The sequence below is a fragment of the Prosopis cineraria genome, unplaced genomic scaffold (genome assembly GCF_029017545.1).
Source record: "Prosopis cineraria cultivar Desert tree isolate PC_DT_omini unplaced genomic scaffold, ASM2901754v1 PC14, whole genome shotgun sequence".
Classification (NCBI taxonomy): Eukaryota; Viridiplantae; Streptophyta; class Magnoliopsida; order Fabales; family Fabaceae; genus Prosopis; species Prosopis cineraria.
In genome coordinates, this window is record NW_026555345.1 from 1,782,215 (window position 1) to 1,807,497 (window position 25,283).

Here is a 25,283-nt window from a genome sequence, read left to right on the forward strand (position 1 = left end):
TTTTAATTGTATTGAGGGGCATCTAAACATGATTTTTCAAATTTAAACTTCCACACAGTCGAGCTTTTACCCAGTCAAATATAGCTCACACATAGATATAGAAAACTCAGAAGTTAGCTGGAGTCATCGCAGTAACAAAGCACTGGTGCTTAGACTAGTGCTTTATCTTATAGATGTAGTAGCTAGTTCAGAATGAACTTCCAAATTCACGATTCATGCACTCTCTCTCATATAGAATATGCTGAGTTAATTGACAAACTTGAGATGGTTTATTCTCAATCTCATGCATTAGTTTGACGCTTGGTGAGGGAAACGACAAGATTGTTGTACACGAGGTCGTTGAGCTGCATGAGGTGGACAAGCTTGTTCGTGAATCTGAGGAACAAGTCGTCCATGGTTATTGCTTCCCCAAACTGCGTCTTCAGAAGAGGTTCCGTGACGGCTCTGATGTACTGTGCTACGAACTTGGCTTTCATGGCCACGCCATCTTCAATGTTGTTGCTGCCCTCATTGCTCTCATTCATATCAGCATCCCAACCCAGTTTGCTAAACTCGACCCTTTCCACACTGAACGATCCTTCGTCTTCAATGATCTCCCTCACTTCCTTCTCTGTTGGACCATAGTACGGAATATCAAAGTTGTCTAGTTTTGCCTCCTCAACTTTCCCCTGCGACATCATTAATCACTCACCCCACAATTGAAACTCTCCAGAAAAATTCCTGAATATTAAATCGAGTTCCATAATCCCCCCCCCCGGGGAAAAAAACAAAAGAAGAACATTTTGTAGAAGCCGTGTTGGGTTCAAAATATAAGACATTTGTTAGTTCTTGCAATCCAACTGTTATCTGTGGCCTTATTTGTAAGTTGCTTTTGGTATTTTTATTGAAATAAAAAAAACTTCAAATTTCATTAATTGTTTAAAAATTCATTAACTTTCCAACTTTACTTTTATTATACATACACTAAAAATAAGGAAAAATTACGTATAGTTTTCGTAGAGCAAATTTATTTATCAATAAGTTTCGCAAAATTTGAGAACTACAACAAAGTCTCTTAAAATTTAAGTATAATTTAAAATTAGGTGAAAAAGATAATAATACTCTTATTAAACATAGATTATATCAATCAAATAATTAATTTATAACTATTTTATCAGCAATTTACAATTATAATTTTAACTTTTTATAACTATAACTTTATATATATAATAGTTAAACAATCATGCGTTAATTGTTTATAATTATTTTATCAGTAATTTATAACTATAATTTAAACTTTTTACAACTGTAATTTTACATATTTAATAGTTAAACTGATCAGTTTAATTACTTGATGTATGAAGTTACGATTGTAAAAAGTAGAAGTTATAGTTATAAAATTTTAATGAAGTAGTTGTAAATTATTTGACCGATCTAATATATGTATATATATATATATATATATATTTAATAGAGGCATTATTATCTTTTTATTTTAATTTTAAATTACACTCAGGTTTCAAGAAATTTAGTTGTGGTTTTTGAATTTCATGAGACTTTTTTTTATAAATAAGTTTATTCGATGAGACTTATATATAATTTTTCCTAAAAATAAAATAATCTACCATGTAATATCCTTTTCAACATTTAATAGGAATAAAAAAGGTAAATGCACACAATAATAATTGAATGCCTTATAAATAGGATCAAAATAAATATTCTCTCTTTATCGTATAAATATGACCAAAGGAGTATACCTTTATTTTATTACCAACTCTATTGCAAATTATGATATACTTTTGAGAAAGATTTGCCATTCTAAAATATAAGTTACTTTGACAAAAATAAGATTTCATTAATAATATTTTTTAATATTATTTTTATTATTATATTGTCTCTCTTTAATAGTATTCCATAAATGAAGTATTAAATGAAGGACATTTTTAAAATTTTATACTTTTGTTTTAAACAAATAAAGTTGTAAAGTATATTTAATGAGTTTTATTAGTATATATAATTTTATTTAAAAGTATCTTATAATTTAGGATAGAAAGAGTATTCATTTAAAAAAATCATCTATTAAAATTTTAATTATCATCATTAAAGTAGTTATGCGAGGCATTTAACAGAGATACAATTGGGAAGATGTATACATTTTTTTCTAAAATATTAAGGTTTTAACTCACTTTCTTTTAGAACCTTGATATAGTTATCAATGTCCCTATATTGTGGGTCAATTTTATATATAAGTCACTTTTAACTATTTTACTAAAACTAAAAAGAAACACCCTTTGCATTAAAATATGTAAGAAATTTTTTACTGAATCTTATTTTTCAATAAATTAGTTAATTAGTATTTTTAAGTTAACATTATCTTTTTATATTTGCCATTATTCAATATGATATTTTGCTTAAAAATAAATATAAAATAATTTATTTATTAAGAGAATTTTTGGGGAAAAAAACACATTATCTATATATTAAAATATTAAAAATGTCTTATATTTTTAAATGGATAGGATAGTTAAATTACTCATGTTGTCTAAAAATTAAAAAAAATCTTGATTTATCCTTATTAAATACATTATCTTTAAAAATATAATATTTTCTCTCATTTGTGTAACTCTTTTACTTTGAGAAAATTGTAAGAGGATAAAATCTAAACAAATTAATTAACGATAACATTTTTATGCAAAATAACTTGTAAAAATAACCATTAACTTTTGAAGTATGTATATTTAATAAAGTTTAAGTTGAAAATTTATTAAATTTTTAATAAAATTAATAAAATTTAATTAAAAATTTTTTTAATTATATTAAAATATGTTGGGAACGAGTTATTAATAGAGGGGAGACAGAGAGAGTATGTACGCGCGTGCGCGTTTGTGTAAAATCAGGGAAAGTGTATCGAAACAACGCTTACCTCTAAGACCATGTCATGCAGGACCTTTCCGACCAGGTTGAAAGTAGTTGATGGATTTTCGTCCTCTAGTCTGCCACGAAACGTGAGAACCATACCCCCACCTCGTACCAATTCCACTGAACGAAATTTCAGAAACAGTTTGAAATCCTCTCGGAACTGCTCACAATATGCTCTCCGCACTGCAGGTGGGCTTGTATCTGTTATATAAATGTCTCCCTTGTTCAATGCTGTGCCTCCATTGCTAGTCAAACCCTTCGGGACCTGTTCATTGAATCCATAACATCCTTAATCCGCACAAGAAGTCAATGCTGGATTCAATGTTCTGAACACCCTGGATCGAAGCATATGCATGCAGAGCAGAACAAGTGCATTAGTTTATAATTAATGTAAGCATGTATGCTGACCTGAGAGAGCCAGTGGACGCTGAAAGAGGAATGAAAGAAGTGGATCGAACTGTCTGGGAAAAGCCTTTCATAGAAGCTCCCAGGAACCCCGACAATGAAGCCAGGTCCAAAGTTGTCTCCCTTGTCCTGTCGAAGCTTGCTGTAGAACTCAGGAAGAGACTGGAAGATGGTGTTGAAATCATTTCCGGGAAGATCATTCAGGAAAATCTGGAAAGCCGGTGCCTTCAGTTCTAAGCTCAAGCTCACTGCATGAATAATTCCCATGATTTCAGACGCCGTCATCAACGTGTTAGGCCCTGAAGAGCATCCCAAGTCTACAACGTTCAGACAATCTGGTTGAATGTGTCTGTAAACTCTCGTGATGTTCTCTTTCAGAATAGGCTTCGCTTTCAGGATCACCTTTCTCTGCATGAATATAATTAGTTAACAATGAAGCTATATTTTTGTCCTAACATGGATAATGCAGTGTTCTTTGTTGAACTTCTGGGAAAAGAGAACCAGGGAGATGATTATATGAACCTGAAGCAAGGAGTTGTTTGCATAGCTTGTTTCTCCAAAACCGCCATTCATGTGAAGCAGTTTATTTGTTGCCATTGACGCGAGACTGAGAGTTTGGTGGACCTCCTGAAAGATTAAATAGGCTAGTTAGATAGTTCCTGCTATCTCATGTGTCCTATTTATAAGCAGAAGAATTTTTTTGTACTCTAACTGGTTAAATTTTCATCACAAATTTTCATGTTTACCCTAATTAAATCTTAGGGAGCAAAAATACGAATTCTCTCTGTCTCAAATTATAAGACATTTTTAAATAAAATCTCACATACCAATAAATCTCATTAAATACACTTAACAACCTTATCTTTTTAAAATAAAAATATAAACTTCTAAAAATACTCATAATCTAATATATTAAAAAGAGAAAGGATAAAAATTAATTATAGAGAGAGAATGGTTAATATTAAAATTGATATATTTAATGAAATATTAATCTATTCAAATTATCTTATATTTTGAGAACGAGAAACTCCTTCAAAAATACTTTATAATTTGGGACAGAAGGAATATCAAATTATGTATATTTAATAGAAATAAAATTAAAAATTTCTTAAAATTTTAGATAAAATTAATGAGTTTTAAAATTTTTTTTATTCTAATAAAATACTCCCTCCATTCCAAATTGAGAAAAGATTATACATTATTAATAAAATATAATGATGACACTTTATCAATGTACTCTTTTAAAACAATTATAAACTTTTAAAAATGCATTTATATAATTAATCATTAATTATGATATTATTTTAATTTTCTCTCCACTTAACGAGTAATATTGAAAAAATATCACTGATAAAATCTTAATTTTTTTAAATTATCTTATATTTTAAGATAATTTTTTTTCTAATATTATCTTAAAAATAATTTGGTAGGGGAGAATTATATTAAAAATGATTTATAAATGAAGTTGATAGAATATTTTTCATTAATTTCAGAAAATTCGACTCAAACTTCCATAAAGGCTGATGGATGTTCAGAGTGAAAGAGCTCCAGCCATGAGAGGACATGAGAGAAGCAGTTTCCTTACCGGTCCGCATTCGGTGCCTGTAGGAACCTTGGACTTTGGAGTATTCCCCAACCATCTCCAGAAATCAAGAAAATGATGGAACAGTTCCCTGTGATACCTGTTACGGAGGAGGAATTTAATTATTTGAAGAATGGCGCAGGCCGTGGAAGCATGCTCTGGCAGTCACCATCGTCGGTCTCCGACTAAACCTTAGCCGAATGAAGCTTTGGCTGTCAAAAATGTGGAACATTCCTGAGTTTGATGGGTCCGTATTAGAGGGAATAGGAAAATGAGGTGGTGCAGCCCGAGATTGAAATGCTAATTGAATAGGTGGTTTTAATGTTTGTGTTGGAAATTATCCGGTTGCTGTGGCTAAGTTTCTAAAAATTATTTATGGCTTTTAATTATGTTGGGATATGAGATTGTAAAAAGTCAAAATGTTTACGGATTGTAAAGATGCGATGAATCTACTCCTCAAATTCAGCCATGATTTTCATCCCTATGTAACATCCTGATTTTTTTTATAATAAAGAAATTATAAAATTTAGGTTTTGAGAAAAAAAAAATAATAATAGAAATTTATATTATTTGAGGTTATTTAGAAATAATATTATGATTAGGTATTTAATTATAAATTTAAAAATTTAAATTTAAAACCACATAAGCAATATTTAGTTAAGATATAATACATAAATAATTTTTTTATGTGTGTGTTAAAAAAAAAAGAGAAGTTAGAAGGAACAAAAAAAAAGGAGGTGAAAGGTTGTTGTTTCTAAGTCCCACATTGGTTAGATGAGGGAAGAGAAGAGGTGCCTTCATGTATAAAAAGGAGGGGGTGTGCGCATTAAGAAACATGAGAGGCTAAGATGCAATTTAGAGGAAATTGTAACTTTTGGCCCAAAGGTTTGAATAATTAAATTCAAACCTATAGTTTTTTTTAATATAATTTTGGGACTCACAATCTCATTTTTATATTATTTTTCTCTCTTCCTCTCACGTTGCTCGGCGTTTTCTCGCAAGGGGGGATTATTTTTTTTTTTCAGGTATGTTCTAACTTTCCTGTTTAGATTAGCATTTAAAAATTTATTTAATTACAAAATTAATTTTATAGTTATTTTCTAAATAATATTAGCTTTCTAGTGATATGATTATTTTGTAGGATAGAGTAAATATTTTGATTAAGATTTTTCTATAGGATAGTTAATCTGATGATATGATGGATTAAAAATATAGGTTAAAACTCTTAGGGATATAATAAATATTATAGAATATTTTCTTGAGGTTGAAACTCATGTTTAAGAATTTTTGACTTAAAATCTAGATCTATATGGTTGAATTTATGTGGAATCTGAGATGTAGGGATAAACCTATGATTATTAAATATTTATTTAAGTATGAATAGGTATTTTTGAGGTTATAGAAAGGTGATTTGAGGTTTCAGGATAATTTTAAAATTTAATTTATTTTTGAACGAATTTTTAGAATATAAAAGGATGAAATTGTGATACTAGAAGTGATTTGAGGATAAAAAAAATAGTTTATTAGGGTACGAGAATTTTAGAAAAGAATTTGGAAAGTTAAATGAGGCATAAATCTTAAATTAGTGTTAATATGAATTATAGATCTAAGACTTTCTAACTATTTAAATTAGAGTTATTTATTTTAATGTAAAATTAATATATAGTATTGTGAAATAATTATGTAGATTATATTGACAAAGATAGTGATGAAAAAGGAGTTGTGAAGGGAAACTTGTTATTCAAGACACAAGGTAACCATTATTAATGTGTTGTGATGAGTGTGTTTGTGAATGGTTATGTGTTGTTTTGTTGTTTGAAAAAAATTATGAATTATTGAAAATAAATACTGTATATACTTGTTTGAAATTATTGCCAAGTGGGTTAAAAATTTATTTTTGTTTATCATGATGAGATATTATTGTTCGGATATATTCTTGTTTGGATATTTGAATGATGCATGACTTGTCAGGGTATTTTAATGTATGGTGTTAATGGGAATTTCTGTTCGGTTAATTATTACCACGTGGTAAGCCCTCATTAGACCCAATGAGTGGCGTGTCGCTTGGTCCAACTCACCTTTGGTCGAGTGATTTGGCGTCCGAGCATGGTGAAAGGAGGATATAAGGTGCAGTCATGCAATTAAATACTTGTTCGGTTTGTTTGAAAATATTGTTCGGTTAAATGTTTTGTATGCCCACTTAGCAATCGCATGATTAGTTACATCCGCATGCATCATTACATATTAATTTTTGGTTACTGGGACTTTTAAGTCTCATTCCCCGTGGTTAATATTTTTACAGGAGCGAATCCGGCCGAGAAAGCACCAGAGGTGTAATTATGGTGTATGAGACACCATCTTTTATGTTGCCTCTTATTTTGGATTATACAATGTATCTTGTGCCAACTTAGGACATATCTTGTCTATGGAGCATGTAAACTCTAATCCTTTTTATTAAATGCATTTATATGTCCAAGAGGATTATGTCTGTCCCTTTTGATTCATGACCTAATTTAAATAACATGTTATGAGGATCATGTCTGTCCCTCATGGTTCTAATTGCTTTTTGAGATATTTTAAGACCTGTGGTATATTGTCTTGAATGTATCATGGTAGAAATTTTTCTACCATGATAAGGGTTCAATGAAAAAAAAAGAAAAAAATAATTTCTTGAATTAATAATTTGTGAAAAATCGGTTTGTAAATTTGAGGGTGTTACAGGTATTATTATTCAAGCTCAATCCTCTTTTTATAAAGATTGAGATATATCTATGGATCTTATGTTTAAAAAACCAAATTTTTGTATTCATTTTTTGGTTAAATTTGTTCGGGACAGAGTAAAAGAGTATTTATCTTTTAATCAATCCTCACTTTTTTGTTTGAAGGTGGTGGATGATAATAAAGAATCTTCTTTTTAATTAGTTTGTAAACTTTGTTAACTTTTAATTTCAGTTGTAATTAAAAAAAATTATAAATTTACCAAATAACTACTTTATTGTTATATTAAAAAAAAATAATTTATAAATAGAATTAGATAAAATGTTAATTTTAATTGAATAATAATTTTTTATTATTTTAATGATTAAATTATTTTTATTATTTTTCTTAATTATAAAAATTAGTTAAAAGTATATTGAAGAGGGGCGGGACTGAAGATTACTCCGTCTATTTCTATATAAAGAATATTTTTTATAAGTTTATTTTAACCTTCTCTTGATATTTTTAAATAATTAAATAATTTTATTTTTATTTTAAAAAAATATTAATTTTTTGTTTTACTCACCACTGTCATAGTATTAATTGACATTAGCATGAGGAAAATTAAAAAATTATTGTAATTTAATATGATTTCAACTAAATAATAAATTGTTATTAAAAACATCATATGTTTATGTGCGCGCGCGCGCACACACACACATTATATATACTCCCTCCGATCTTATTTTTAGAATATCCTCTAAAAGTAATTTTTGATAAAAATATAAGATATCTTGTAATAATTAAATTATTTTTTAATTTTATTCTTTCTTAATTAATATAAAGGTATTTAATATAATTGTATCATTATTTAAAGTCAAATGTAAAAATAGATACGCATATCATTTTTAATATAAAAAATTATTTTTTTAAAATGTCTTCTGAATAAAAATACTATTAAAAAGATAGAAAAGTGTGTGTATATGTATAGATTGGGGGATGGACTGATGGAGCATGTTTGAAGAAAGGAAATACTACTCTCTCTATTTTTATATATAAAAAAATTATATCACATAATTTAAGAAAATAAATTAACCATAATAATTATATTTAAAAATAAAAAATTAAACTAAAATGTCCTACATTAATCAACATAAGGATATATTAATTATTTTTTATTAATGTAAATTATGAGAGGTGATATATTAATTATTTTTTATTAATGTAAATTATGAGAGGTGATTTAGGTGATGTATACTAAATATTTATTGAAATTTATTATTTTGTTTATGTAAAAAAATAAAATAATAATAATAAATTTTTTTATAAATAAAAACGGAGAAGTAGGAATGAAAGACAAAAATAAATGCCCTCGCAAGACTACTGAGTTAACAGTTAACTGAATTTATTGCGCGTCGTAAAATCCAAATTCAGTCACTGAACATTGTGCTTTTTGTCCTTGAAAGTCGAAAATAAAAGTGTCACAACTCCCAAAACAATTAAAATATTAGCTCACAATTAAAGAGGAAGTTCTTCTGACCTGAACTTCACCATAATTAATGTTAATTATTAACATTTAAATTCACCTTGAAATTGCAACCTTTACCTCTCAATTTATATTCTCCTCTGTTTCTTTAAAGGAAAATCACAGTGATGGATCTAGAGCATTTTATTTACATAAAATATTTTAAATTTACTTTACAGGATTAAAATACCAAAATATAATTACATTTTAATATAAAAAGATAAAACTATCTCCAATTTATTTTTTTAAAAAAATCCCCTACTATCATGGAGACAAACTTTTAATAAAATAATAAATTCATATAGACTTTTCATATGTAAGTTTTTGATAATAAAAATGAATAAATATTTATAAAAATTATTTTATATTAAATTTTTTTAATAAGTTCTCATTGTTAATTTAACAAATATTTCCTTTAGTCCTATTTATAGACTAAGAAGAAAAAAAAATTTTAGTCTTATTTATAAGTCACGTTATTAAATTTTTATCATAAATTTTTTTTCCTCCATTAAATATTGGAGAGAGAAAATATATTATTGAAGTTTGTATATTTAATAGGAGTAAAGTTGAGAATTTATTAAAGTTTAAGACATAATTAATGAGTTTTAAGTTTTTCTTAGCATTGGTAAAACATATTAGAAGTGACTTATAAATAAAATTAAAGAAGTAACTATTTATAAAATGATAAATTTTGTTATTAGCTTTAAAAAAATTTCTTAAAAATTAATGTAAGATTTTGACAGTAAAAATAAGTAAAAACTCATAAAAATTAATGCATATTAAATTTTTGAGTTAAAAGGCACAAATATTTTAAAAAATTTTAAAAAAAAGTACTAAATATTTTTACCTTTTAAAAGAAATAATATTATAAAAAAATATTAAAAATAGAGTAATTTCACCCAGCGTTAAAATAAAATAACGTTGACTTGGTCTCTTTCTTGTAATATATGGACTGCCACGTGGACTATCCTTTCTTTATTTTCATCCTATTTTGTCATTTTGCGTGCAAGTGTGTACGGTGGAAAGCTTCATCGGACACTAAAACCAAGCTCAAAGGTAAAGGGTCTCCATTTTGGCAGCCAAGTCATCACCAAGTCCTTCACAATCAAAACAACTCTACCTCGACTTTAGACCTTCAAATGTCAACCGCCCCACCCAACAACGACATCGTCATCGCAAGAGATGAGAACCACTCAACCCAGTTACAACTCTCGATTGGGTCATCAGACGTGAGCGACAAGAACAAATTTGAACACAAGTTTCAATCTAAACACCACCTAGTTTGATTCCATTGTTGCTCTGTTTCGATTTGACTTTAAGAACCCAAGTTTCAATCTGAAGCACATATCATTGCTATTTTTGCTCTGCATAGAGATGAAGTGTCGAAGAAGCAATAGAGAACGCGACTGAAGGCGTGGCGGAGGCTACAGTGAGGGACTATGGAAAGAGAAGTTGGGAGTGGCATGACCGGCAAAGCGAAACACAATGGCGAACTGAACGAGGCGGTTGATGAGAATGGAGGCTTCAAGTGGAGTGAACGACGACTGGAGTGAGGTGATTGAAACAGGACACGACAAAGGTACCGACGGTGGTTGACAGTAGTTGGCTTGAGCTGAACGTGGTCAAGTAGAACCAATGGTCCATAGCATGGGGTTTCTGGAGCAATCTCGTCACCTCCCATCTTCACTTTACCAGGGCAAAGTGCCACATGGCTTGCCACGTCAACAATTTCAACACTTCGTTTGTCAAATATTAAAAAAAAAAAAAAACGATGTTGTTTCATTTTTAATACTGTTAAGATAACATTATTCTTTTTAAAAATAAGAATATTGAATGCTCTTTTTTAAAATTTTTTCCTTCAATCTTAAATTTTTTAAAAATATTCATTAATAATTTAATAAATAAACATTTATAAAATAATAAATAATTATTAAGTTTTTGATAAATATTGATATGAAAAGTGAAAATAAAGTTAATATATATATATATATATATATGTAAATTTATATTATATAATTGAAAAAAATTATTGGTCTAATAACTATCCAGTGGCGAGGTGGTCCTGGGCGTAAATTAGGGGGTTTCTATAAAAAAAAACAAGAAGAAGAAGAAGAAGGATAATTTTTAGAGTGAATTCAGAATCTTTTTATCCTTTTCTATAACTAAAAGCTTCAGAGGTCCTTCACCATGATTTTTGCTTTTTTTTAAGTCTGTTTTCTTTTCCCTTTCACAATTATAGTTCCTCCACTTATGTTTTGTATAAGTTGTTTTTATTTTAATTGATTGATTTTTTTTATCCACAAAAATACTTACAGGTATGTTTTTGTTAGAGGCATAATCATACATGTGACGTGGGCAATATTATATTTGCGAATATCTTCTAGCGATAATTTAAATTTTAATTTGTTATACTGTAAAAATTAATTTCTTTTATTAAATTCAACGCTTATTTTATATTAGTAATAATGCTGTAAAAGTACAATTTTTTTCAAAAGTACAAAAAATTAATTTCTTTGTAGTATAGTTTATTGGTCTTATACATTAATCATTTTATATAAAAGGGTGGAACACCAATGAACTTTTTTCAAAAATCATCTTCTATTTATAACTTCCTAAGATTTTTTTTTATTCATGCTTTTAAATAGAAATAAACCTGAAAAGTCATTTCATTAATGTTAGATCATTTTAATGATTGGACTATTTTCCCTTAATTTTAGTAAGATAATTAGATTAGAAGTGTCTTATAGTTGAGATCAAATGAAATATGTACTACCTTCTGTATTATTTATAAGAAAATTTTAACGTTTTCACTGAGAAAGGTTGAAAACGCGCATTAACTTTGCCCAAAATTTTCAAATTTATGACATTAACTGCATGAGCGAAAAGTTGACATATATGAGCCACATTGACAAAAAACAAAAAACTAAAAGATTAAATAGGAATAAAATAATAACTTTGACTTGTTGACCACAGTACACTTACAGAACAATAACATCAACGAGGAAACATATATATTTCACTCAAATTCACAGGCAATGAGTTGAAGAAATTCTTTCAAGCATCCATATACGAAAGAGAGTACTTGGGTATAGTTTCTTCAGCTTGCTAATTCTTGCCATCTAGAATCCGTTACATTTTTGGTTATTAAAAACAGGCATTAATTTAACCATGCCAATGGTTCTCACTTAAGCAATTTTGGTGAGAGATATGACCAAAATAGGATACTCCAACTTGGGCAAGAATTGTACAACCTTGTTCTTAAATCTAAGGAAGAGTTCATCCATGATTCCTTCACCAAAATGTGCCTTCAAAAGAGGTTCAAATACAGATCTTTTGTTTCTGATTATGAACTCTGCTCTCTCGTTGTCATTCTTAAAACGCTTATTTTCTTCTTCATCTAAGCTTGATCCGTCCCAGTTTGTTATGATACTCTCTAATCTTTCAACATTGAGAGATCCTTCTTCTTCTATTATTTCTCTAACTTCATCAGCTGTAGCAAAATAATTTGGTACACTGAAATGTTCCAAGCTCGCCCCTTCAATCAAGTTCTGCAGCATTTATTTGTTATCTTGATGCCCTTTATGTGTGGTATAAACTATGAAAATACATAATTTAAAAAATAAAAATATTTTAAATTAATTGGTTTAATTATAGAGAAAATATCATTTAAGGACCATTGAAACAATTTAATATCAAATAAAAATCAAAGATTATAAATATCACTATAAGAAAGGTATGTGTATTATAATTTTGTCTCATCTAAAATTATTTTCAAATCAATCCCTTAATTTTATAATGATAATTCAAAAATTTTTAATTCTTAATTGATATCAAATACTTTCAATGATGATTTTTTTCCTTTATTATAATGTTGGGCCATGATCAAAGACATAGGGCCCGTTTGCATATCTGTAAAAAATTGATTAATATAATTAATTATATTATATGGTATGTAGTTGATTTATAAAATTAATTAATAAAATTAATTTTAATCAAAATTAAAAAATAGAATCGTAAAGTAAATAAAATCATAGTTTTGTAAAGATATGTCAACATGCGCTTATTATATGAGAAAATTAATTATGAATTCAAAAGTATATTTTTTAAAAAAATTTCAAACACTCATTATACGTGCTAAAATTAATTATAAATTAAAAATCATATTTTTTAAAAAAATATCCAAATCTCCATTATACATGCTAAAATTAATTATAAACTCAAAACTATTATTTTTAAAAAAAATATTCAAACAGCCTGACACATGCCAAGATCAATTATCAATTATTTAAACCTAACTAGTATTTCCATATACCATAAATGTATAAAGTATAAGCGGCTTCAAACAACATTTTTTGAAAAATTTGCTTTCAAATTAGGAGATGAAGAAATTTTACCGGGATATAATTAAAAAGGCGCTTTTGGATGCATTTTAATTTGTACATGTAATTAGTCAACATGCTTAATGATATCTTGCTAATGATTAAATTGATTTAATCCAAGTATATAATAAATTGAGATTACCTACCTCGGAGACCATGTCCTTGAGTGTCGTACGAATGAGCCCTGGAACACTTATATTTTCAGAAGTATCAAATCTACCCATGAATGTGAGAAGCATTCCACCCTCAGGCACCAATTCGTTCGAACGTGATCTTAAAAATAGTTTGAAATCTTGTTTGAACTGCTCACCGTATGATGCAGGACTCATGCTCATCACATAAATATTCTCTTTATCATCATCTGACATTTTTGCCTCGCTCCACGACTTTGGAACCTGTTCCCAACGTGCAATATAATATATATAATTGAAAAAATTATATTAAAGTCTCACATAACAAAATTTAATTACTGTAAGGTCCATTAATAACTAAATTAAATTATATTGACAACGCAATCGGTTGTCAATACAGTTTCGTTTAATTATCAATGAACCTTCTAATAATTAATTTTTTTATGTGGGATTTGATTGTAATTCTCCTTATATAATGCAACCTACATACATGCAGAGGCAGCAATCTAGAATTGGGCTCAATTTAAACTGTGTTAATTTAAGCTTGTCATAGTAAACCCAAACTTGCCTACACAAGAAGCAATTTATGGAGGCAAGTTTGGTCTTAACAACTCTAACTTCTATGAAGTGGACTTGAATGTTTAAATTGTCAAAAAAAAAATTATATTTTTAGTTTTTTAAGAAAATTACATTAAAATTAATTACTGTTATTATTAAATAAAGATACTCTCTATGTTTAAAATATAAAAAAATTTTAATTAAATTTCACTCCTAATAAAATAATTAATTATTTTAAAACTAACATTGTCTTTATTTATTAAGGTGTTTCACAATAAAATAAATATAAAGTGATTTGGTATTAAACTTTTTAGAAGGTTTGTAGTTGTCATTTTCCTTGAATCAGAATATAAATAGAAAAGGGAGGGGGGGTGAAGGTGGACGATGATTACCTGGGAGAGCCATTGGAGAGAGAAGGAGGAATGGAAGAAATGGATGGAATGAGAGGGGAAGAGAGTGGCATAGAATGTTGCCAGGCGTTGCATTGATCCAACATGTGTGTTGTTTGAGAGTGTGATAGAACTTTGGGAGTGATTGGAAGACTGAGTTGAAATCATTCCCAAATAGATCGTTGAGGAAAAACTGGAACGTGGGCGTCCCAACCTTCAATCTGCGACTTGTTTCATCCACAATGTCTATGATGTTAGATGCCACCAAAAGGGCATTTGGTCCTGAAGAACACCCCAAATCTGCCACTTTCAAACATGTTGGAACGTCGTTGCACAACATCTTGTTGACGCTTTCTCTTAGTATAGGTTTTACTTTCATTATCACCTTTCTCTGCATCCAACAACATATTTAACTATTGGATTTTTCACATTTAATCAAGGTAGTAAAAACTGACTGGATTAGTCAAGATGTTGGCTTGAGAATCAATAATTTGAGCATATAGAGTCAAACCTCAAAGCTCAACTTACAAAATAAGGGGGAAGGACGAGTATGGATGCAAATAAATACAATGTAAAAATTGAGTCATCAATCCAGTTTCAGTAAGATTTCTAGGTCGACAAGGTGATTGGTTGACTAGTTAAACCATCTAATCTGATTGCTTGAAAAATATATGATAAGGATGGAGAGAAGAGGCAAATACATAAAGAAAGAGATTTGATGAATTAGAATGGAAGTGAAGAGAGCGTACGGGTATTGAAGAGTTGTTGGCATAGCTTGTTTCTCCAACGCCTTCTTTCATATGAAGCACTTGCTCTACACCCGCATCCATGCCCGCTTAGCTCCAACCCACTCTCATCCTTAATTTATATATACAAATGCACAGTACCAACTTCACATCAACCTTATATTTACCTAATAACAAAAGCCCTTTGCAGTTATCTTGTCTATTTTGCTGATGGGCGCTTCTGCTTATTATATTATATAAAACGAGAGAATCATCCATCTTTACCTCGCTAGCTCTCTAAACAACATAATTAAATGTCACAAGATTTCTTAATAATTGAGTATACAAAAATGACTATTCAAATAATTGGCGTACTTTGATGTAATTCGCCCTGAATAGATTAATTGTCATCCTTTCAAATCATGTCACGAGGGTTTAACTCCAAACATTTCCCCACTAGAATCACATATAGTTTATTTTCATATTGAGAGAATGACATTTGAAAATGTTCTAACAACATTAATTACAATTGAAGATCTTTGAATTATGAAATTTTATAAAAAGACTATATGTTCCTTTGTTGAAATTAATTTTTTTAATTGAATATTTCCAGTACTCATAATCACATTTTTAGTACTAATTATAAAGAAAAAAACTTAAATACTTAATTAGCCTTAGATATTTAATATACTTATTTTCAATTAAATCAGGATATGTGTATCCTTTATAAATTATTTAATCTATAATAAATTCTTGTTACTAATATTATTAACATATTTAAATATACATGTCTTAATTTAATCAAAAAAAGTATATTAAATATATAAGTCTTGTCCAATTAAAAATATAAAAAGTCAGTTAAATTCCATTTAAATATCATGTTTTTTCACATATCACAAATGATGTGATACAATTGATTTATCTAAATATTTTTCATGAGAAGAGTACTAAAAATATTCCATGAAAATTTTTTAGTACCCAAGCAAACATCACGATCTTTTTCTTAAAATTTATAATTTCAACATTTTTAATTATAATGAATGCTCTTAATAGGTCCGTAAATTCTAGTTTTCCTTTCATATATTGTAATTGTAATATTATAAAAATGAACAATATATTGGAATTGATCGCTTGAGAGATTTGCCAGTAATTTATGACCTTGTCCCTGCACTAGACAACATGGAAGGCGGGGATCGTGCATAATCAACGTTTAATTTAAACTAACAAGAACACATGATAAGGCAATATAATGATATCAAGTTAGGCACAACTACCCAAATATAAAAATACATTATATTTGTTCGGACCCAATAAGCATGAAACTTTTGGGGTAAGAAAAATGAAAAAAAAAATTAAATAGATATCAATAAAACTAAATAATCAACTAGCCCAGATGAGATCTATCAAAGGAGCTAGTTTCTAATCAATTATAGCATGATAAATTAAGATTTAAATTTTTGTTAAAAAAAACTCCCTCCTTTTAAAAATATAAAACATTTTTAATCGAATCTCACCTCTCAATAAATTAATTATCTACTTTTAAACTAGCTTTATTTTTTTATATTTACCCTTATTAAACACCTTATAATAAACATCAAGTTACTATCAATAGGGATAGTTTTAAAAAAAATCAATAATTATATCTTAAAAAATTAAAAATATTTTATATGTGTAAATATTTAACTCCTTAAAAAATAATTTATATTTTTAAATGAAAGAAGTATATTATAATTTATAATTTTTTTTAAAAGAGGGAAGTGTGCGTTTACTATTAATTTTGCAGACGTGCTTATGTTAAGTGATATATGTACACGTGCGACAGTCCGTTTCTGGAGAATCGCAAAACTTGATAGTAAAGCTCCTCCACCATACCACGTCAGCGAGGGTGTTCTGTATCACAGGTTGGGGTAAATCTGTGGTGTAACTGCACAGATGTTAACTATTAAGTTGATTATCTGAGTTTAATCTTTTAACATTTTTAACTTAAACTCACACATACATTTGAACAAAATATGAACTTGATTAAATTAACGAGTTTACTTTTAAATTTATCATTTTAATATTTATAACTTATAAAATCATATTAATTAATTCATAAATTAATACTAGATGTAAATTTAGTTAAATTTGTCAATATTTTTTTATTTGAGAGAGTTATGTATATAATATAAAAAATTTAATTTATAAAAATTATATGACCTGAGTCAAAGAAAAAAAAACTTGAAATACAAAAACTAATATTAATAAAAAATAAAAAAAGTTTTCCTATTTTAAAATTTTTATATTTTGTATATGATAATTTATCAATATAAATGAGTTTAATTTCAATTACTTATATTTTTAATATATTTAAATTAAATTACAGTCATATTCTAATGGCTATTTGTTAATAGAGATGAGTTTATAATTTAAGTTTATGATACAAGTTTATATTTCTGTTATGAATTTATTTAAATTTATGAGTTTAATAATCTTAATAAACTATAACATTACATATTACTTCGAGCATTATTGCTTTTTATAAAATAAAAAATTGAAAGGTAAAAATATCTTGAAATTCTTTTTACCAGTATAGCCCAGTGTTTTAGTTTTTTTTTTTTTAGTAATATCATTTCAAAACTTTGAAAAAAAAAATACAATATTGCCTTGCAAGTAATGTTGACTATTAATTTAACTTTAAGGTTTGTTTGGTTCAAGAAAAAGGGAGAGTTTTAATGTTATATTGTTTGGTTGAAAAAGAGGAAGAAAAAATAATTATATATAGATAAATTTATTTTTATATTATTAAAATTACTTTTTTTAATAAAATATAATTATGAATATTTTTAGCAAGTAATTATTATTATTGTTAAATATATTATTAAAAATCTGCAATTGTTAAACTTATTTAAAAAGATTAAGAGTGGCAATTACAAGAAAGGCGTGTCAATCATTGTGTAACAAAATTATAGTCCCACTTTTCTTCCCTCCAACTAAATAATTAGTAAATGTCAAATTGGCAGCCACATGATATTTTTAAAAACTTTTTTTTTTTTTTTGGAAAAACAATGGTTAATTAATTAGCTCCCCTTGTTTCTTCTTACCCTGTGCAAAGGAGATCACGGCATCACGCAACAAAGGGGCGCACCCACGTGTGTCCAAGGATATCAGCTAATACATTCGAGAATGGGGGACCTAATATCAGGTCGACGCAGATAGGGAATAATAATAATAATCTTCATGGAGCCGACAATAGGAATCAAGCAATGGTGTGGTATTCCATTTCCTCCATTCATGAACTGTTTTGAAAAATGAATCTATCTGTAATGACAATCATTTGTTCAAATCGAGTATTGTTGATCATTTCGGGGACTATAAATTCACTTTAGCAGAAATGAAAACCTGGTTCTGTTTTTTTTTTTTTTTTTGACAGAAGTGAATGAGAGAAGTTAAAAAGAGAAGCGAGAGCTTTGACTCTGTTTTCTGTGAATCTGTGGATGATGCGATGGGAATGCTGGATTAAGGAACAAGCTTGAATTCGTTGATCGACGGCCTTCCAAGTCGACGCTACTCTAAAATCTGTCACCGGAGGACAGCTCTCCCGACGGTTCAATAAGGATGATGGCGATGGATCCCTCTTTTTTTCCCAAAAAAAAAAAAAATTTAAAACACACGATCAACATTATCGATGGCAGGGAGTATTGCGCAATTTTTTAAAAATTTTAAGATGACATTGCTTTAAAAACATTTAAAATACTAGACGTCTTTTGCAAAAAAATTGCAAGATATTTTTGCAATTTAATTCTAAAATAAACTTGAAATGACTTAATTTATCACGATTAGTATCTTTGGGTCTTTGTCAAGATCATCTTTATGATATGTTGAATTAATTTTTAAACATTATAATCATGAATCATCTTTATATGATAGCGAAAAAGTATTTATTTTAATTTTACTGATAGAGCACTTTTATGATTACCATGTCCATCTCTAGTTTTTTGTCTTCATTAATTAAATGTAAGAAATATTTTTAAATATTAAAGCATTTATTTTTAAAGTATAAATAAATTAAAAAATTTTGAGTTTTTAAATAAAAGTCAACAAGGTTTAAAGTTGGAAGAATTTTAACTAAAGATTGAGGATATGACTTACTCCTTAGTGTGTGTTTGTATAGCACATTAATCGATTTTTTTAAGGGAAAAAGTCAATTTTGCATGAAATTATCCGAACGGTGACTTTTTCAAAAAATCAATTTTTTTATAAAAATTAATTTTTTTTGCAAAGCTGAGAATCCGAGCACATGTAGATACGCTTGCCAAAAATCTTAAAAAAAATTACAAAGATAGGCCAAAATTATAAAAAAGGCACATAGTTTAATAAAAATAAAATCAAACTTTTTTTTTCTTTTTTAATAAAGTTTAAACTTTGTATCTTTAAAAAATTAATATTTGGTATTTAAACATTAAATTATATAGTAATTTATATAGATAAAAATTAATTCTGATTAAATTATCCAGACATCTTCAATTATATTAAAACTAATTTTAAAAAAACAATATCCAAAACACATTACGTTATAACATAATCAATTATGATTAAAATCTACCATTTAATCAATTATTTTCATAATCTATTATATCCAACTGAAATCTAAACGGGCACTTAGATACTATAATATAAAACATCTTCTAAAAACTTTACTTGATTCATAATGTAGGGCATTGGATGACTTTTATATTTATTTTTTTAATTATATTTCTATTTTATTTATTACTCTTTTTTTAAAAAAATCATGTATTGAAATTTTAATCAGTATTATCAAGGATCTTTTATAAGGTATTTAATAAGGGTATAAATAAAAAATGTCAATATTTTTAAGAATTTAAAGTTTTAACTAATATTGTTTATAAATTGTAAATTAGTTAACTATAACTTTGTATCTTAGATAAAATTAACAAGTAAATAATATTTAATTTTTTACCGTTGAAATTATTGCCATTTCAATTTCTCATGAAATTTTTAAAACTCATTAATAATTAAGTTACATTTCTTGTCCTTAATTAGAATTCTCTTTTTAAAGTTTCTATTGATTTCGCTTGGTAAGACATACTGGAAATGAATTGTAAATATGACCGGAGACCGTATATGTCAAAGTGATCCACCAATGCGTGCGTAATCAATAAACTAGATGTACATGTTCATGAGAATCAGTACTTTAAAATTTTTGACCTTCATTTCACTTAATACTGATTCATAGAAGAAACCGACAAATTTGAAGATTGATAGCTTACTAGATTTTACTGCTAAGGTGGTTAAGTATAAAGATCTGTTTTACACCAGGCTCAAGAATATATTGATATTATCGAACATTATCATTGAGAGCACAATTATACATAGCGAATATTAGCTTTATATGAGCAATAAGTCAATAATAGCTACCTTGGCTTGAACATTAACAACAGTGCAGACATGTTAATTAATTATGAAGCACTGATACTTTAAATTACTTTACATATTCATATTAATATTGGATACAATATTAATAATCACTAATATTTTTTTGATGCATATCTCTAGAGTATCTAAATATTATTTTTAAATTTTAATTTTTTTTATTTTTGATGCATATTCAATACTTTTAAATTGCAAGTTGAGACTTTAAAGTCGATATTTCTAAACTATTTTTAAGAAATTAAATTTTGTTAAATATTGTGATTTAATCTTTTTTATTCTTAATATATTTTTTGTGATTTTCTTTTAAAATTAAAGATTAAATTTCCCTTAAAATAATAAGTTTTAGATATAATAAAAAAATTATATTTTTTATTATAAAAACGTAAGAATATAATTTTTTGACATTTAAGCCCAGGTGAAAATCTATTAATAGAGACTAAACGGTAGGCAATTAGTTATAAGTAGAATAAAAGTATAAGTAATGAGTATGTTTTGAATGATATTATTTTATAAGACTACTATATATATGTATACTATTTTGAATATTTTTTAAATTAAAATTATATTTTTAATTTTTTCTTATTTTTTTATAAATATATATATACACATATTAAAAATGATCGTATCCTATATTTTTAAAAATAAAAGTACAAAAATATTATATACTTATCGTATTCAATACACGTGCCAGTATTCATGGATCATAGCTGATATAGCATTACATTAGAAATTGACCATATTTATAACAAGATCAGCCAAGAAATTAAACACAGTTCATTCAAAGTCACGACTCACAAGCAATAATGCATCATCGAATAATTTCTTTCAAGATAAGAATCCATGAACGACAAGACTTTGATAGTTAATGTCTTTGTTATGCTGCTTTAATAATTAGAAGCCAGCTAGCATTGTGCTAGCTGTACCGTGGCCCACAACACTCATGAAGCAATTTTAGTAAGAGATATGACCAAAGTAGGATACACCAATTTAGACACATACTGGACAGCTTTGTTCTGAAACCTAAGGAAGAGTTCATCCATGATTCCTTCTCCAAAACGTGCCTTCAGAAGAGGTTCAAATACAGCTCTTACTTATTTCGTTACAAACTCCGCTCTTTCGTTATCATCCTTAAAACTCTCATTATTGCCTTCTTCTTCATCAATGCTTGATCCGTCCCATCTTGATTCAATACTCTCAAATTTTCCAACACTGAAAGACCCTTCTTCCTTTATTATTTCCCTAACTTCATCAGCCCTGGCATAGTAAATTGGCATATTAAAATGCTCCAACTTCCCCTCTTCGATCAAATTCTGCAGCATGTATTCATTCATTACCTTGATATGCCTCTGACGTGCTCTGTGTATGTGTGTGTCTATATCTATAAATTACAATCATAACACATTTTTTGAAAATTAAAAAGATTGCTAGTGTTGATTACATTGATCATAAACAAATATATATGTAACCATATAAAGTTTAGTGACAAAAAATTAAGGGCGTGCTTGAATTGAAAGATACGAAACTGAAGTTAGAACGAACTGAATAAATTTGCAAACTCAATTTAAGATATATATTTTTTGTTGAAAAGTCAATGATGTAATTCAAAAAAAAAAATAGATATGATTTTAAATTCACTAATTCAAACACTACCTAAGATAATTTGAATATGAGCTAGTTATGTTCTTACATAACTGGTTTTTTTTTTTTTAATGGATCAAATATAAACACGCATCCTCCACATATTTATACCTACCCTTTCTCTCATAGAGGAGGATGACCCTTACGCCAGTGAAAGGGTGACGCTGAGAACATAAAGAAGACAAAGTAGGAGACAAGAGGGAGAAAGGAGGGAGTGGACCCCACTCAATTTAGAGTGAACCGGCCAACGTGTTTGTTTTTTTTTTTTTTCAAGTGTCATTTTGCAGAATAATAATAATAATAATAATAACCAAACAACTAAGGTTGTGGTGGTTAGTTGGGGTGTTATCCAAACATAGCCTAATTAGGTCTAAATTTGATATGAATATATAATGAAATAAACATGGATTAAGACTTCAACCATCTTTATTGTTACCTTTATCCAGTATGCTTAATGATTGTTAAAGGACTAAATTTGTGGGATTATATTCAATGATATTTAAATCAAAGTTTACCTCTGAAACCATATCATTCAATATCATACGAATGAGATCCGGATCTTCAGAAATATCGTAACTGCCAATGAGTGTGAGGAGCATACCACCCCCAGGCACCAATTCTTGAGAACGTGATCTTAAGAATACTTTGAAATCTTTCTTAAACTGCTCAGCGTGTGATGAAGGACTAACATTAATACTTGTCACATACTTATTCCCTTTGTCATCATTTTCTAGTCTTGCTTCCTTGCTCAATGAACTTGGAGCCTGTTCCACAATAAAACGTCAGATTATTTAATTACTTACATATATACAATAAATTGAATATATGAAAAAAAATTAATCATTTAATCTATATAATTTTGACTCAATTAAAATTCAATTATTGAACTTTAAAGTACAACTGAATCTCTATAATTTTGATCCAGTTAAAACTCAATACATAAATTTAGACCCTTGCAACTTTGTCTATATAGTATTATTATCTATTTAAAATGTTTATCTCCGTATTGTAGAAGTTTAGATAATGTTTTAAATGGCTAAATGACCTAAATTTATGAGAATTAAATTGCAATGAGTTATAATTCAGGAATTGAATTACAATCAAATCAAATTATAAAGACGGATTAAGTTGATGTATCAAGTTAAAATTTAATGATTGAATTACAATAGAGTAAAAAAAATAATGACCAAATAATTAATTCTTTTTCCTTGAAGATATTAATGGAGAATTTTAGCGGAGTTAAAGGCAGATAACCTGAGAGAGCCGATGGAGAGAGTTAGAGGAATGGAAAAAGTGGATGGAATTGGAGGGGAAGAGAGTGCCATAGAAAGTGCCAGGCGTTGCATTCATCAAACATGTTGCACCATGTTGTTTCTCCATTGCGTCATAGAACTCAGGCAGTGATCGAAAGATCAAATTGAAATCATTCCCAAATAGATCATTCAGGAAAATTGCAACGTAGGTGCCTCAACCTTCGATCTCCGACACATTTCATCCACAATCCCGACAATGTTAGATGCCACCAACAGTGCATTTGGTCCAGAAGAACATCCTAAATCTGCCACTCTCAAACATGTCGGAACATCCGTGCAAAACATGTTGTTGATGGTTTCTTCAAGTGCAGGTCTTGCCCTCATCATCATCTTTTTCTGCTCACGCACGACATCAAGATCATTCGTCGGTCCAAAAAAACAAGCACAATTTATGAAGGTGATACGAGAGATATAAACGCACCTGGAACAAAGAGTTGTTGGCATAGCTTGTTTCTCCAACACCCCCATTCATGTGAAGGACTTGTTCTAATGGCATGGCCTTATTGGACGCCATTGACGACTCAGCTCAAATCCGCTCTAAGTGTCAGCCAGCTTCATAGAAATAATGCGAACTCTTGTCAGGCTTCATAGAAATCAACAACGAAGAGATCTGGCATCAGAATCAGAGACGGATTCCCAAGGGGCCAGCACCCCAAGTTTTTTACTTGTTAAAATTAGTTTTAGCCCTAATTTTTTATTTTTAAAAATATTACAATTAATTTTGGCCCCCACTATACTGTAATAAAAAAAGAAAAATTTTTTATTTAGGTATTTGAGTTTGCTTGAATAGTTACAAACATTAAAAAAAATAGTATTTTAGCAAGCCTGATCCTATTTTTTTGGGGATTTATTTGGACTGAGTCATTAAGTTTGACCCAAATTATCAGTTCAAGTTTGATATATATTTCAATTACAGTCTTTTTCTATATTTTTTATGTTTAAAAATTCATGACATTTTTAACTAAACTTCATCTCCAATAAAATAATTAATTGTGTCTATACTGATATTATATTTTTATATTTAAATTTTTTTAATAGAATATTTTACTTTAAAATAAATATAAAATTATTTATTTATTATAGACATTTTAAAAAAACACATTAATTATATTTTAAAATATTAAAATATATTATATTTGTCTTATATCTTTAAATGGAAAGGAATATAATAATATTTTAAAAAACAACGTCTTCAAAATTATTGTTTCAAAGATTTGCCGGTGATTCTTACCCTTATCCATGCACAAGACCCCAAAAAAGGTGAAGGTGATGAAAGTGAGGAAAATTATGCGAAACAACTAAATTTAAAATTAAATGATTTTGTTTTGTAAAAATTTATCAAATTAAAATGATAATAATACAAAGTGATGGCCACTTTTGGCCAAAAATATATCAGTGGATAGAGCCATTAATTTAAATAAAATTTAATAAATTAACTTAAGTTCACTCAAAACATTTGAAGTTGAATTTAATTTTTTTTAATACTTGGACTTATTTGGGCCAAGCCGGGTAGGTCTGAATACTAGAATAAAAAAATAAATTTTCAAAAAAATGTATAAAATGTAATAACTATTAATTAATTTTTTAAGTTTTATGTCATTTTATATTAA

The 25,283-nt window shown here is 27.9% G+C and overlaps 2 protein-coding genes, 1 long non-coding RNA gene and 1 pseudogene across 4 annotated transcripts; 1 reads left to right on the forward strand and 3 right to left on the reverse strand.

Annotated features, from left to right (window-relative positions):
- Positions 1-281: 281 nt before the first annotated feature.
- Positions 282-3,900, reverse strand: LOC129293058 (probable methyltransferase TCM_000168). The gene is made up of 4 exons (XM_054930863.1): positions 3,826-3,900; positions 3,307-3,711; positions 2,903-3,163; positions 282-668 (listed from the first exon to the last, which is right to left on the reverse strand). The coding sequence occupies exons 1-4, from the start codon at positions 3,898-3,900 to the stop codon at positions 282-284; spliced, it is 1,128 nt and encodes a 375-aa protein (XP_054786838.1).
- Positions 3,901-5,739: 1,839 nt separating this feature from the next.
- Positions 5,740-7,439, forward strand: LOC129292990 (uncharacterized). Its single transcript, XR_008589075.1, has 3 exons — positions 5,740-5,910; positions 6,573-6,638; positions 7,188-7,439. It is a non-coding gene; the product is annotated as an uncharacterized LOC129292990 (long non-coding RNA).
- A 4,599-nt stretch (positions 7,440-12,038) lies between these two features.
- Positions 12,039-15,411, reverse strand: LOC129292988 (probable jasmonic acid carboxyl methyltransferase 2). Of its 2 annotated transcripts, none has more exons than XM_054930755.1 (4): positions 15,314-15,411; positions 14,568-14,955; positions 13,797-13,881; positions 12,039-12,655 (listed from the first exon to the last, which is right to left on the reverse strand). In XM_054930755.1, the coding sequence occupies exons 1-3, from the start codon at positions 15,392-15,394 to the stop codon at positions 13,844-13,846; spliced, it is 507 nt and encodes a 168-aa protein (XP_054786730.1). In that variant the 5' UTR covers positions 15,395-15,411; the 3' UTR covers positions 12,039-12,655; positions 13,797-13,843. The 2 variants fall into 2 exon arrangements, with proteins under 2 accessions (XP_054786730.1, XP_054786729.1); XM_054930754.1 differs by having other exon boundaries at positions 13,633-13,881.
- A 6,136-nt stretch (positions 15,412-21,547) lies between these two features.
- Positions 21,548-24,215, reverse strand: LOC129292202 (probable caffeine synthase MTL2; annotated as a pseudogene).
- Between the last annotated feature and the right edge of the window lie 1,068 nt (positions 24,216-25,283).

Coding starts and splice junctions, on each gene's coding strand:
- LOC129293058 (XM_054930863.1), bottom strand. CDS start 3,900: ATGGCAACAAATAAACTGCTTCACATGAATGGCGGTTTTGGAGAAACA. Junction 3,164..3,306: donor GCGTCCACTGGCTCTCTCAG/GTCAGCATACAT, acceptor TTCAATGAACAG/GTCCCGAAGGGTTTGACTAG. Junction 669..2,902: donor TGCATGACATGGTCTTAGAG/GTAAGCGTTGTT, acceptor ATGATGTCGCAG/GGGAAAGTTGAGGAGGCAAA.
- LOC129292988 (XM_054930754.1), bottom strand. CDS start 14,732: ATGATTTCAACTCAGTCTTCCAATCACTCCCAAAGTTCTATCACACTC. Junction 13,882..14,567: donor CTCTCCAATGGCTCTCCCAG/GTAATCATCGTC, acceptor CGTTGGGAACAG/GTTCCAAAGTCGTGGAGCGA. Junction 12,656..13,632: donor TCAAGGACATGGTCTCCGAG/GTAGGTAATCTC, acceptor TAAATGCTGCAG/AACTTGATTGAAGGGGCGAG.